General features: G+C 46.6%; 1 protein-coding gene across 47 annotated transcripts in view; it reads right to left on the bottom strand.

The window, feature by feature from the left end:
• The window catches only part of DEPDC5 (DEP domain containing 5, GATOR1 subcomplex subunit), a 102,451-nt gene that overhangs the window by 34,535 nt on the left and 52,732 nt on the right, over positions 1–15,184 (bottom strand). For 22 of the 47 annotated variants that reach the window (XM_084993721.1, XM_084993726.1, XM_084993741.1 and 19 more), the window contains 3 exons: positions 5,702–5,767; positions 2,478–2,634; positions 2,168–2,328 (listed from right to left, as the gene is read on the bottom strand). In XM_084993721.1, the coding sequence (XP_084849847.1) occupies positions 2,168–2,328; positions 2,478–2,634; positions 5,702–5,767 (384 nt within the window). Of the gene's footprint in view, positions 1–2,167; positions 2,329–2,477; positions 2,662–5,701; positions 5,768–6,131; positions 6,224–6,763; positions 6,883–15,184 lie in introns of those variants that run through there. The other 25 variants (XM_084993720.1, XM_084993724.1, XM_084993735.1 and 22 more) reach the window with 5 other exon arrangements.

Genomic DNA, 15,184 nt, shown 5'->3' with positions numbered 1-15,184 from the left:
CCTGCCAGGGGTCAGGAAGCCAGTGTCCTGGGTGCTTGCAGTCCAAGAGTGTCCAGCACAAGGGCACCGGTAGCCCATTCTACGTTAGGTGTACTGTAGTTTTTCCTGTTTTCACCCTGCAGGGCCCTCTTCACAATCTGTAACCAAATATGTGAGTTGTGGGTTATTGGTTGAATGCCTGTCTTCCCAGCACACTGTAAACTCTGAGGACAGGGCCAAGAACAGCGGTTCTGTTCACAGCTGGAACAGGGTCCCTCTTGGTGTTTAGGCAATCTGCCAGCAGTGAGCAGCAGAGGCTCACTAAGAATGGCTGCTTTCCAAGTAATTATAATAACAATGGTACCATTTCTATAACTGTAGAAATAAAAGGGATCAAACTTATCAAAGGAGAAAAATAGCTAGAAAGGGTGCGGTCAGGCAAGCAGCCCTAGACAACTAGCCATGAGCAGGCCTGGACGCTAGAGGAATTATGGACCACTAGGGAACATCAATAAGCTATTTTAGAGACAAGCAAGTAGGCTGCTTGGATGGTCTGGGATAACAAAATCATCCATGTGATCCTATGTGACCTGGGTTTCCTGATATCTCTGGCCACATCTCTGGCTAACTCCCAGAGCTCCCCCACACCAGTCTTCTTTGGGTGCCCACTGTCTCCTACCACAGGGCCTTGCACATACTAACCCTTCTGCCTGGCATGCTCTTCTTGTCTGCTTCTGCCTTCCACTCCTCTCTCGATAATACCTCCTGCATGTACTTCAGGTCTCAGCTAAACATTACCTCCTCAAGGAAGCATCTCCTGACTCTCCAGACCAGATCAGACCCCCTCACAGCCCTTTGATCTTCCCCTCACAGTCTTTATTGAAACATGGAATTGTATTTCATAGTTTGAATCATGTTATTTTTCCCCACAGAGCAAGAGCTTTGAAAATACTACAGAATGGGAGTTCCTAGGTGGCCCAGTGGTTAAGGATTTGGCATTGTCCTGGCTATGACTTGGGTTTAATCCCTGGCCTGGGAACTTCCGCCTGCCATGGGCAAATAAATAAATAAACAAATAAATTAAAAAATTTTTAAAAGGGTACTTCTTAGTTACAATTAAAAAAATTTTTTTAGTTAAAAAAATACCACTGAATGAATGAAGCCATATATTTATTGATCCATGTTACTGTGCTCCAGGTGCAGTGGTTTCCATGGTGAAGGATAAAGATAAGCTAAAATCACCCTGGCACTCAGAAAGGTTACTATTCAGTAGAGTCTAGACTATTTGAAGAGGGCATCGCATAATAAATATTACAAGGGGCTTCTAGAGAAAATCCAGAGAGAATCCAAAGCTTCATCGTGAACAGCAAGGCCTAGGCCAGATGACTACTAAGCTCCTGCTAATAGCTCCACGCTTCTCTGAACCTCTGGCCCAAGGAGCTTTAATGGAGCCAAAGATGTTCTGAGGTTTGAAGCTGGGTGGTTAGAGAGTGCGGTACTCATTAGCTACAAGGAAGAAATGGAGAGTAGCGGATGCTCGCTGATCCTTCCAGGAAGTGATCACTGCCATCGGGTTCCAGGCTTCCATCTGTCACTTGCTGCCTGACAAATTCCAGAAGAGCCCTCCAGAGCCTGGCTCCAACTCAAATGGCCCCACTGAGCCTCTGTCCCTTACTAGCCCCTGCCACTCACAGGCAACCCAATCCTGCTTCAAGTCCCTGACCTTCAGTGACTAACCAGAGAGAATGAATCCAGAATGGGGAAAAAAAAAAAAAGAACAAGTATAAACTTCAGGTTCAGGTGACATGGGGAGAACCGGCTGTGTCACACACTGTGCAAGAAACGAATACCAGCTTCTGGTCCTGGAATATTCACCCTGTACTTTGATGGCTCAGCCCCCCTCAACTGTCTGCAACCCTGAGATGCTGCCTGAGCCGCGGTGGAATACTCCTGAACTTGACCCTATCTTCCTCCTTAGAAGGAGAGTTGAAGATTAAAGACAGTTTTAAGATAAATCTGAACCCAGGGGAGACTTGACTTCTTGTGTCGAATAAAATTTAGAAAGACAAATTTTGTGTTAAGAAATAACCATGCCTGAATGTATATATTCTTCACTATCTTAGGAATCTGCTGGGACAAATTTCATAGAAAAGAAAAAAAAAATATGAATCCAAAGAGGAACACTCACCCCGGCTGTAGAGGGGACTGCTGCTGAGCGGGGGTGGGACGGCGGGGCTGGCTTTCTGTGCTTTGGGCTGCACGATGATCTGGTAGCCCTGCATGAGCCGCTGGCAGATGAACTCCTCGAACACCTGTTGGGCCGTCATCTGTACACCCTCCTCATCCCTCCTGAAAAGGCAGGTGACTGTTTGCAGGACATGCTTGGCCTGGGGCCGAATGACACTCGGAGTCCCCAGTCCCAGCCTCTCTGCTGTTCCATCTGACAGCTGTGCCACAGTGGTGCATGAAACTAACAATGCCTTTCCTCTGCCACCGACCTGTCAATGTCAGCCTCCGGAAGGAGGTCATAGCAGCCCTCCGTGTAGTCGTTCTGCAGGCCCTGGCGGTCCGGGAAGTAGTCAGTGGTGAGGGGTAGGCACGCAGGAGTGGTGAGAGACTTCCAGTCCACGCCAACTGTGCAACAGAAACCTGGCACTACAGGGGGAGCAGACAGGGTCAGAACTGCCTCGTGGGAATGGGAGAAGGTGCGTGCGGTCACCAGGCAGATATGGGACAGGAAGGGGGATGGGGGAGAAGAGAGGGAAGAGGAAAGGGGAGAAAAAGTTGGTGGTGACAGGTGGTAAAGTTGCCAGGTAAGGGAGGGAAGGAGAGAAAGGGGGCGGGGGAGGGAGAAAGAGAGAAACAGAGGCTGTTAGACAATGCAGTGCTTCCCCAATCCCATCATGCAAATGGGATTCACAGGCCACATTTTTCATTTTCTGCTGTTGATCAGGAGCTACAGCCGAGATGCCAGTGAGGTTACCGCAGGGCAAGCCAGCCAGAGTTACACACTGAAGCCAATTAACGTTCTGAGAGCGGAAGAGAGGCTCGAGCCAGGAGCCTCCCCCAAGGCCAGCAGAGGGGCTGGGTGAGGAAAGGAGGCGAGCTCAGCCCGGATTTGGGAGCTTTGGGAGCAAATAGCACACAGGAGCAGAATTCAGGAACACTTCCAAGATTGCAAAAACAAGTCACAGATTCAAAAGGGCAAGAGGAGAAGTCCAGAAAGGATGTCTGGGAAAGTTACAAGGCTGGAACTTCAGGAGACAGAGTTCAACAATCTAGACACAAAAGCAGTCAGGGCAGAGCAGCAAAACCACAGGATCTGTGCAAAATCAACTGCTCTGGGAGTTCTCATCATGGCTCAGTGGTAATGAACCCAACTAGTGTTCACGAGGATTTGGGTTCAATCCTTGGCCCTGCTCAGTGGGTTAAGGATCCAGTGTTGCCATGAGCTGTGGTGTAGGTCACAGACGCGGCTTGGATCTGGCATTGCTGTGGCTGCTGTGGTATAGGCTGGCGGCTGCATCTCCCATTTGACCCCTAGCCTGGGTACTTCCATGTGCCATGGGAGTGGCCCTAAAAAGACAAAAAAAAAAAAAAAAAAAAAAAATCGCCTGGTTTTGGGTGAAAGCAGGGTTTCTCCCCCTTGGGGCAGGATGGATTTGCTAAAGCAGATATTTTTTTGTTGTGGGGGCTGCCCTGAGCCTTGCAGGGTGTGAGCAGCATCCCTGGACCCCGATCACTAGATCCCAGTGGCATCTCCCATCGTGAAGATCCAAAAATGCCTGCAGACTTTTCTGCTATGTCTGGTGAGCAAAATACTCCCTGGTTGAGAACCACCAAGTTAAAAGTAATAGTCAGTTAACTTTTTCAGTCATTTAAGTGAAGATCAATCTAGAATTTCTTCATCTCACAGAACTAAAGGCTTAGGCCCATTTATTAGCAACCTCCCACTCCTACCTCCCGCAGGCCCCTGGCAGCCATCATTCCACACTCTGAGTCTATCAGTTTGATGATATCCAGATCTTGTTAACTCACTAATCCTTCAGGATCTCAAAACAGAGCCCCCAAGAGCCTAGCTACACCCCAACATCTCCATATGGCAGAAGAGGGATGACCCTGTTTGTGCTTCCTGGCTGCAACCAACAACAAAGCGGGCCCCAGACACAACCCCTTGCCCATCCTCCATGGGGTGGCCAGAAACAGAAGATGCTCTATCTTTGCCCACTTACATCGTTCTGGCCTTCATCGGCTTCCTGACCCTCTAGATTACAAAAACCTTTTAGACACGGTGACTGCGGGCACCACTGAGATACAGAGAATTCAAATGCCTGGTCCAAAACCCTGCATGAGAAAGGCTCCCAGTTGTTAGCTTGATGATGTTCCTGCCCTGGGTAAAGAGTATGTGGCCTCTTGTCTACCTCTCATATCTGCAGGAGTTCCCGTCATTGCGCAGTGGTTAACGAATCTGACTAGGAACCATGAGGTTGCAGGTTCGATCCCTGGCCTTGCTCAGTGGGTTAAGGATCTGGCGTTGCCGTGAGCTGTGGTGTAGGTCTCAGACACGGCTCGGATCCCATGTTGCTGTGGCTGTGGCGTAGGCTGGCGGCTACAGCTCTGATTCAACCCCTGGCCTGGGAACCTCCATATGCCACGGGAGCGGCCCTAGAAGAGGCAAAAAGACCAAAAAAAAAAAAAAAACCAAAAAACAAAAAACAAAACAAAACAAAAAAAAAGCAGATTGCAAAATCCAGTGCTGAGGTTGGAGAGAAGAAACAGGCTCTTCTATTCAGGGCTGGCAGCTTTCTAGAAAATGATCAATCTACCAACTATTCTTTGGAATATATAATAAAGATCTGAACCAAGAGAAAAAAATACACCCACTGCACCATGCACTACATTTGCATTATATGCTAAAAAACCAGAAATCACACAAATGGCCGCTAGTAAGAAATGACTATCCACACTACAATATAGTAATGTTTTTGATATTGCTGTGAAAAAATGACTAATATGTTGGACCCAGAGAAGCAGTGAAATGATTATTAAGTTCATTAAAAGTGTGGATATGGAGTTTCCTGGTGGCTCAGTGGGTTGAGGATCCAGCGTTGTCACTGCTGTGGCTCGGGTCACTGCTGTGGCATGAGTTTGATCTGTGGCCCAGGAACTTCCACAAGCCGTGATTATGGCAAAAAACAAAAGAAAAGAAAAAAAAGCGGGGACAAAAAGACTCAGTGATGTATATCTATCACGGTGGATCAAGCAGTAGATAAGCAGATGTTCAGCTACTTCAATATACGAGGATGATCAAAGCAAACGCAACCCAGGTAAACATTCCCAACTGCAGAGATGTAAACAGCTCCAGGTCTTACTACTCCTTTTTCACTTTTCCCCTGAACCATCACTGGGCATCTGAGGGCTAAGGCAGCCCTGGACTGGCATGAAGGCCTTTTGGGAATTCCATTACCCTTCCCATTTGGCCCAGAATCACATTCTACAACAGGACATCTGGCCTCCCCACCACTCACTTTCCATCTGAGAGGCTGCAGTCTTCCCTCGCCACATCGCCTTCCCATAGCCTGGGGATGTGTGATCTTCCAGACCATTCTCTTTCCACAGGGCTCCCTCCAGCTCCCCAGTGCCCTGCCTACCCACCCACACCTCCCTGCTACTTTCCCACCATCACCTCCCTGCCACCTCCCCGGCAGCCACTCCCTCTTACTTGGGTCTGGAGAGGTAGAAACACTGTCCTCTAGAGAATCCCTATTCTGGGTCCTAGGATTCATGCCTATGGAAAGATGAAAAGAATTTGTTTCAGTGAGGCTCATTCTGCAAAAAAAAAGTTCTGACCAGTTAATGGATTAAAAAAATAAGCCCCAAACTATAGCTAAAGATAAAAACCAAGTGCAAATTCTGTGCTGAGTATCTCCAACAGCACAAAAGAATCAATCAAAGAAAAATAAGCAATCTGTAATTTGGGAAAGAGCCAGAACTTTACTCTGAGGTTATCAATTCTTTGCTCATTGAGACCCTTAAGCGCACACATATTCAAATGCAAACAGCAACCTGCCACTCACAATCTGACAAGGGATGTATTTCAAAGTCATTGAAACTAATTGGAGCAAACTTTAGTGAATATAAGAATGACCTACTTATATTTAATCCACTCAGCAGTCATCCTCTAGAGTTTTTTTCCCCAAATCATGGCTTTCTGGAATAGGACATAGGACATCAAAACTCACTACTGCAAGAGAAAGACAATAATTTTACCTGAAACTGGGCTGAAAGGAAAAAAAGCGTCTTTGAAATGCAACTTACTGACTGAAAAGTAATAGAACTAATGTTAATACACAGGTCAATTATTTAAATGACCCTTCAGAGCAGAAAATTAGGGAAGGATTGGGAAGATCCTCACCAAACCACCAAGGGTGGCGACCTCCAGGAAGAAAGTGGGAGAATGTGTGGGAGGGAAAGGACATGTTGGGCTTTTTACTCTAAATACATTTGTGTCAGCTGAATCTTTTATAACAAGGACAAATATTTATAAATCGCTTGTGAAATCTTTGAAAAGACAAGCTACAACGTGGGAGAAAACATTTGCAAATCACATCTCTGGAAGAAGATGTGTATCCAGAACATAGAAAGAAGTCTCAAAACTCCAGAGCAGGACATCCTGATGAGAAAATGGCAAAAGATCCAGATGACACACACAGAAGCCCTATGAAAAGATGCTCAACGTCATTAGTCATCAGGGAAATGGCAAGTTAGAAGTTCCATGAGATACCTCGACACCTTTCCAAGCAGCTAGGAGGACTGGTCATGCCAAGCGCTGACAACAAAAACCCTTATCAACTGAGGCAAGAATGCAAAATGGTGCACTGCTCAGGAGAACAGGTTCACAGTTTCTTTAAAAGTGAAATGTATATTGACCCAGCAAGCCCACTCCTACGAATTTACCTAAGAGAAATGAAAATGGGTTTAGTCACAGTTGCCAAAACCTGGAAACAACCCAAATGTCTTCCATCTGGTGAAGGGATAAACTAGTACATCCATACGATGGAATATGATACAGCAATAGAAAGAATTAAAGGAGTTCCTGTCATAGCTCTGGTTAATGAACCCAACTAGTACCCATGAGGATGCAGGTTCGATTCCTGGCCTTGCTCAGTGGGTTAAAGATTCAGTGTTGCCGTGAGCTGTGGTGTAGGTTGCAGACGCGGCTCGGATCCCGTGTTGCTGTGGTTGTGCTGTAGGCCAGCGGCTACAGCTCCAATTCGACCCCTAGCCTGGGAACCTCCATATGCCATGGGTGTGGCCCTAAAAAGACAACAACAACAAAAAGAAAGTATTGAACATGAATACTGATGCAGGCAATAACTTGGACAAATCTTAAATTATGCTCAGTGTAAGAAGCCAGACTACATATCGTTACAATTCCACATGTGAGACTTGCCTGGAGAGGCAAAACTAAAGGGACAGAGAACACATTCATGGTTGCCGGGGGATTGGAGGGGGGAACTGGGTACAAAGAAGCAGCACATAGGAATCTGCCAGGTAAAGGAAATGTTCTGCATCTTGCTATCTTTGTTGGTGCTTATGACTTCATCTGTCAAAACTCATAAAACTGTACACTAAAAAGAGTAAATTTTATGGTAATAAATTCAAAAGTCAATAATTTTTTAAATCCAAAATGATGATGTAACTTGGCCAAAACAATTTTAGCACTTCTTTTTCAGAGCAGCCTTCAGCAGTTTCTTAAAAATTACTAGTCATAGAGTTCCCGTCATGGCTCAGTGGTTAACAAACCTGACTAGCATCCATGAGGACACAGGTTCAATCCCTGACCTCACTCAGCTCGGGTCCTGTGTTGCTGTGGCTGTGGTGTAGGCGGGCAGATGCAGCTCTGATTAGACTCCTAGCCTGGGAACCTCCATATGCCACAGGTGCAGCTCTAAAAAGACAAAAAAGAAAAAAGAAAAAAAAAATTACTAGTCATTATAAGATACAATTTATTAAGTCAGAAAAATAACAGTGTTTCATTTTATTCAGAGCCACACTATGAGGCAGATGTGTCTATGTCCCTGTCCACAGAAAAAGAAACTTGAGGCACAGAGAAGTTAAGTAACTAGCTGAAGATCACACAGTAAGAAGGTGAAGCCTGCATTTAGACTATTCCTGCTCATCTCTATGGATGCTCTATTTCCTGACTACCCAACTGGAGCACCAGTTTTCAGCTATTGAAAATGTCATCTGTTCCTTGTCAACAGCCAAAAGCCATTTGGAGCGAAATTTCCTGAAAAACTTAGCTTGGCTGACAACGTCCTTTTTCAAGCAAACACAAAGCATGACTATGAAGAAGGAATGAGGTGGATTTTCCTGTCTGGCCTGAGAACTGGTAATGAAGGTAATTACAAACTGGCATTCTCAGAGCATTCCGAGCAATAGGAGAATTATGAATACACCACCTCGCGGGTTTGGATTCTAAGTTTCATCATTACAGCACTGTTTTTTGTTTTAACCCAGTCCAGGGAGTTCCCGTCATGGCATCAGCGGAAATGAATCTGACTAGGAACCATGAGGTTGCAGGTTTGATCCCTGGCCTCACCCAGTGGGTTAAGAATCCAGCATTGCCATGAGCTATGGTGTAGGTCATAGATGTGGCTTGGATATGATGTTGCTGTGGCTGTGGCATAAGCCGGCAGCTGCAGCTCTGATTAGACCTGTAGCCTGGGAACCTCCATATGCCACGGGTGCAGCCCTAAAAAGCACCCACACAAAAAAACCAACCCAGACTTGGTTTGTAAGAACTGAAAATCTTGGGAGTTCCCTGGTAGCTCAGTGGGCTAAGGATCTGGCACTGGCACTGCTGTGACTCAAGTTCAATCCCTGGCCCAGGAACTTCTACATGCCATGAGTGCAGCCAAAAAAACCCCCAAACTGAAAATCTTACACTCATAAAGAAACAGTTCAACTAAGAATTGTGCCAGCAATAGGAGGAAGTGGGATGGTTTGGGAGCTTGGGGTTTACAGATACAAACTATTACCTTTGGAATGGATTAGCAATGAGATCCTGCTGTGTAGAACTGGGAACTATGTCTAGTCACTTATGATGGAGCATGATAATATGAGAAAATAGAATGTGTACGTGTATGTGTAACTGGGTCACCATGATGTACAGTAGAAAAAAAATTGTATTGGGAAAATAACTATTAAAAATAATAATAACAATAATAAAAAATAAAAAATGATTAGTAGGTAAAATAATAATAATAATAATAATTGTGTCAGCAATTATTTGGATTCAAAGGGGCAACCCAACCCATCAAAGGGTTCTCAGAGCAGTTTGGCTCTGAGGCCCAGACAGACCTGCCCACTTCTAAGTGATAAAACATGTTCAGCCTCTGGTGTCTCCCCTGCCAGCTCCCCAACCACATTTTACTCAAAAGAAATAGCAATGAATGGAGTTCCCGTCGTGGCGCAGTGGTTAACAATTCTGACTAGGAACCATGAGGTTGCAGGTTCGGTCCCTGGCCTTGCTCAGTGGGTTAACGATCCGGCGTTGCCGTGAGCTGTGGTGTAGGTTGTAGACGCGGCTCAGATCCCGCGTTGCTGTGGCTCTGGTGTAGGTCGGCGGCTACAGCTCTAATTGGACCCCTAGCTTGGGAACATCCATATGCCGCAGGAGTGGCCCTAGAAATAGCAAAAAGACAAAAAAATTAAAAATAAAATAAAATAACAGAATGTCATTAAAAAAAAAAGAAATAGCAATGAAAATAATTTGAAGAAATAAATATTTTAAGGGCTTCTCTGAAGTACTTTCACAACTTTCTTGCAGTTCAAGCCCCATGCACTGCCTCTCCCTCCAGCTCCGCCTTCAAGGCTCAGCTTCAGCCCCTCAGACTCACGGCTGGCCTGTGAAGAACTCAGCCACCTGGAAGGGCGGCCTCCTGCATGGGCAGCTCTGCTCCAACCCAATACCTGGGAATGAACCTCATATTCAAGGTTCAAAGCCAGAGATGCACCACTAGGGGAGACAATGCTCAGAAGGGCCAACTCAGCTCTTTGGACAGCTATTCAGAGTCAAGAAGTGTGAACATTTTGTCTAGTCACTAATGTTTGGCCAAAAAGGATAATTCATGTGGAGCCTTTAGGGTAGGTACCAGGGGACATCTACAGGCCTGTGTCTAGGGCAAGTCACTTCTTCTCTCCAGGCTACAGAGGTGGCACTGCCCCACGAGCACCCACCCTGGCTTGGAGGAGTGACCTTGAGCTCGGACCTATTTTGTACGATAGCTCTCAGGCCAACTCTGCCATATGAACCTAATACTCAAGACAAACACTGAGTTGCAGATTCTGAGTCCAGGCACTAAAGAGAAAGAAAACATGGAACCCACTGATTTTCTTTCTCTCTTTTTGGCTCTTTTAGGGCCGCATCTGAGGCATATGAAATCTCCCAGACTAGGGGTCAAATCGGAGCTATACCTGATGGCCTACACCACAGCTACAGCAATGTGGGATCCAAGCCATGTCTGCAACCTATACCACAGTTCACAGCAACGTTGGATCCTTAACCCAATAAGCCAGGCCAGGGACCAAACCCACATCCTCATGGATACTAGTCAGATTCATTACTGCTGAGCCACGACAGGAACTCCACCCACTGGTTTTCTTTATCAAAATTACCCAGTGCACCCTCCCCCATCAGAGGCATGACACCTAATAAGTCATAGACATGGGTGCCCAGGTAAAGAAACAGAAGGATAAATGCTACCTGCCTAGTCCTACCATTGGGCAGCCCGGGGCCAGGAGGGATGCACACAAAGACACCAGTCTGTGAATCTCTTCCCAACGCAGGAGCAAATCTGAGTCATGCCTGTACACCTGCAGATGGTGCAAACCGCCAAGCCCAGGAGATAGAGGTGGGGTCACAGATGAGTTCTCCTGTTTCTCTTCCACTTTTAATGACTGAAATGTGAACCGGTTGTTTGTTTAGATGCCCACTTTGCCCCAAAACAAGGACCCAATGTGACAACTGTGCCCTTAAGGAACCTGATCTACTTGTGAACCTTTAACAACTCTGTGAGGCAGGCGGCTAAGTGAAGATCTTTATGCGCATTTCATGATCTAACTTTTGTTTTCCAAGGGTTACTCTGAATTGCTGTCCTAAAATAAATTTTATGGAAGGGCAAAGTGAGAAGGCTGAGAGCTCAGTTCGCAGGCCACTGTGACAATCCAGGAGAAAGATGCCATCCCAAGGGCAGGGCCAGGATGAGGGGGAGGTGACGGGCTGTGGTCGGATTCTGGGTCAATCCTGAAGGTAGAGCTGATGGTAATGGGTCACAGCACATGGTAATAAGAATGAGAATGACTTCATCTATCTTCTTTCTGTAACCAGCTGACATAATTGATCATGAGAGCAAGGGCGAGAGCTCATTTCCACATGAGCCGGGGCTACAGACTACCTCCCTATGACCTCAGGCCCTCAGAAAACACACTCCTGGTCACAGAGAGACTGGGTGAGGCTAAGGATGACCCTGTTTAACTGCATCACCCTGACTAGAGAAAGAACCCAAGAAGCCAACCCCTCCCCTAAGAAGCCAGCACTGTAGGAATGCTTATGTAACTGAACGCTCACGTGCCAGTTAAACAGAATAACCTGGGGGCTGTTCAAAAGCTTCTCATAAAAACATGCTAAACACGGTGAGGAGAAGATGAAGTGAGAGGAGCTCTTTCATTCTGGGTAGAGACAGACATGGAAACAACCATGGGACTGGTATGTTCCAAGTGGGCAACTGGGCAACGCATATGGAGCTTGGGGGAAACACACGTGACACCCCCCTAGGAGGGCCTGGGGAAGAGCACGGCCACCAGGGAGGGCTGCAAGGAGGAGGTAGTGTTGGTGCTGATCCATGAAGACTGAGTGGCCGTTTGCCAGGCAGAACCAGGGGTGAAACTAAAGGAAAAAGCATATTCTATACAGAGGGATTCGTCTACACGGAGAAATAACCGGTCAAGGATCTTCTGAGAAGCCGTAACAATGCCTGAAATATAAACTATGTTCGTCCAGTAATCATAACGACAACAGGCCTTTTTTTTTTTTTTTTTTTTTGGTCTTTTTGCTATTTCTTGGTCTTGGGCCGCTCCCGCGGCATATGGAGATTCCCAGGATAGGGGTCCAATCGGAGCTGTAGCCACCGGCCTACACCAGAGCCACAGCAACGCGGGATCCGAGCTGCGTCTGCAACCTACACCACAGCTCATGGCAACGCCGGATCGTTAACCCACTGAGCAAGGGCAGGGATCGAACCCGCAACCTCATGGTTCCTAGTCGGATTCGTTAACCACTGTGCCACGACGGAAACTCCGACAACAGGTCTTGTCTGCTGAGTGCTCACCGTGCATACCAGACACTGTCCTTAGCATTTTAAGTGAATTATCATCACATTTAACAACCCTCCTCTTGGATGAAGAAACCAAGGTATGCAGTGATTAAGTGACTGGCCGAGGGCCTCATCTTCCTTAGAGGTGGAGTCAGGACTCACATCCTGAGATTCTGAAGCACTCTTCACATGCGCAGGGCTCTGTGGAAGTGGAGGCAGATGAAGACGCAAAGGCAGGCAGGGGCCAGGTGGGGACTAGCATTACAAACTGGAAAGAACCACTTACAGGCTCCATCTGTGGGCCAGGGTGGGTGATCAGGTTTGCATTTGGAAAAGTCTCATTGGTGATAGTGAAGAAGATGGAGCAGAGAGGACAGGAACAGAGCAGGAAGATGATGTGAAGGCTACTGTGATAATTCTGACCAGAAATGGCATGGATCTGAACCAAAGTGATGGCAGTGAGAATGGAGACAACGGTCCAGAGTCAGAGAGGAAGGGTGGTGGCATCAGGGGTGGGGACGATAGCAAGACCTGAGCTCAGCCGTCAGTGATGAAGGATGTCCAAGCAGACAGGCCCATCTGGTCAATGGATCTATGGCTCATGGGCCCAACACAGAGGAGGCCCAGCCAGCGGCCCAGGTGACAGTGTACCCTTTCCCAGTACGTGTGCACCAGGGAGCCTCTTGCTCAGAGGCCTCCATGATGATGTCATCTGAGGATTTTCCACAACCGTCTCTGAATAAGGATTCTCTGAAACGTCCCTTTTTTCCCCAAAGTAGATTTTAAAATTCCAAAACTCATCTTCTCTGGAATCATCTGGTCTACCTGAGCTAACTACCCCAGGCCCGGAACTACTCCACAACAACTCAGGACAGATCCTGGTGCTGGTACCATCTAAAGGCATAATTCCCCTGCCTCAGGTCACGAGGAAACTTGCTCAAAGTGTGGTCCTCTGAGCCCCCGAGCAGCCCTCCTTGGTACAACTATCCCAAACAGCCAGGAAGCTCAAACTCTGGATTCCTATGAAATGGCTCCTTCTTTTAGCAAAACAACAGAAACACTGCCTTTATAATATCCTGAAAGCACTTTAAAAGAGCCCAGCAGCTGAGTAACATTTTTAGCCTCCTGAGTGCAGGGACCCAAAATGTATTACTCATCCTCAAACTTTCATTCAATGTGTTTTCTCATTTAAAATGAATGACAGAGGAGTTCCCACCATGGTGCAGTGGAAACAAATCCGACTAGGAACCATGAGGTTGTGGGTTCATTCCCTGGTCTTGCTCAGTGGGTTAAGGATCTGGTGTTGCCATGAGCTGTGGTGTAGGGAGGTTGCAGACGAGGCTCAGATCTGGCTTGCTGTGGTTCTGGCATAGGCTGGTGGCTACAGCTCCAATTGGACTTCTAGTCTGGGAATCTCCATATGCCATGGGTGCAGCCCTAAAAAGGACAAAAGACAAAAAAAAAAAAAAAAAAAAAAAGGAAAAATTAAAAAAAATAAAATGAGTGACAGAAAGACAGAAGAGGAGTTCCCATCGTGGCTCAGTGGAAACAAATCTGACTAGCATCCATGAGGACACAGGTTCGATCCCTGGCCTTGCTCAGTGGGTCAAAGGATCCAGCATTGCTGTGAGCTGTGGTGTAGGTCACAGACATGGCTTGGATCTGGCGTGGCTGTGGCTGTGGCTGTGGCGGTAGTGCAGGCCAGTGGCTACAGCTCCTGATTTAACCCCTAGCCTGGAACCTCCATATGCCTCGGCTGCAGCCCTAAAAAGACAAAAAAAAAAAAAAAAAGAAAAGAAAGAAAGAAAGAAAAAAAGAAGAGAAATAAGGAAATAATTTTACTCTTTTAGGAATTCTCTCACTGCCAGTCCAGCTTCCAAGCCTCAACTATAGGCCTCTAGAAACATCAATGGATGAATCCACCCAGGGATGGAGGAAAATCTCATTAACCAATTTTACACAACTTCACTTTCACTACACCTTCTTTAAGCCATGTTTCAGAAGTGCAAGTTAGCTTATAGAAAACTAAGACATGAAATAGAAGCTCCATTTTCTTCTTTCAGTTCTAATGCTTTTTACACGCATGTCTGTCCTTCGAGGCTTTCTAAAATCTTCCCCCCATCCATCTAAACCCACATTCCCCTACCTCTGTAGAGGCCCTCTGAGCATTTCTGAGCCACGATGCGTGGCTACTGGCTTGAGAGATTAGTCTAATATCTCCGATTCTCCAGGCATTAAGTTGCCTCATATGTAAAATACACTTAACAACGCATTCCCTACTGGGATGATTGGATGAGATAACATATAAATGTATCCAAAAAGCATAAAACCCATATTAATAAAAGTTCCTACTTTCCCTCCACTTAGAATCCCTCTCCTTCTAACTCTCCATGTCAAGGGGCCAAATTCTACCCCTTCACATTGGAGGCCAAGTGCCCACTTCTGTAGACAGTCATGCCCCGTCTCTTTTCTGATGTCACGGCTGGCACCGCACTGTTCCCTCTGTGTCTCTCCTGATTGTTTCTATGGGCGTGGGCTTGCCCCCCACCACACATGGGACTTAAAGCTCTGGACCCTGGTGTTGCCCTCAACACCCATCTCCTAAGCAGCCCTCAATCATGATTCTCTGACAGACCAATGATAAATGTGCCTTGACCAATACGTTCTTGGCTAAAAACGAAATGTGCAGCCCATTTATAATTCCGTGTATTATAGAGCACTGCTTCTAAATAGGTCACCCAAAAAATGTGGCTGGAATGATCCCAAAATAGACGTGGCCCTGATTTTCTGGCCCCATGCTGTTTCTAGGGGTGAGCCTGCTCTGA

The sequence above is a fragment of the Sus scrofa genome, chromosome 14 (assembly GCF_054392235.1).
Source record: "Sus scrofa isolate SSC_HxYL_T2T_F1_AM1 chromosome 14, Sscrofa_HxYL_maternal_Yorkshire_Landrace_v2.0, whole genome shotgun sequence".
NCBI classification, from domain to species: domain Eukaryota; kingdom Metazoa; phylum Chordata; class Mammalia; order Artiodactyla; family Suidae; genus Sus; species Sus scrofa.
The sequence above is the reverse complement of the archived record's forward strand: the minus strand, read 5'-3'. Positions and strand labels throughout refer to the sequence as shown.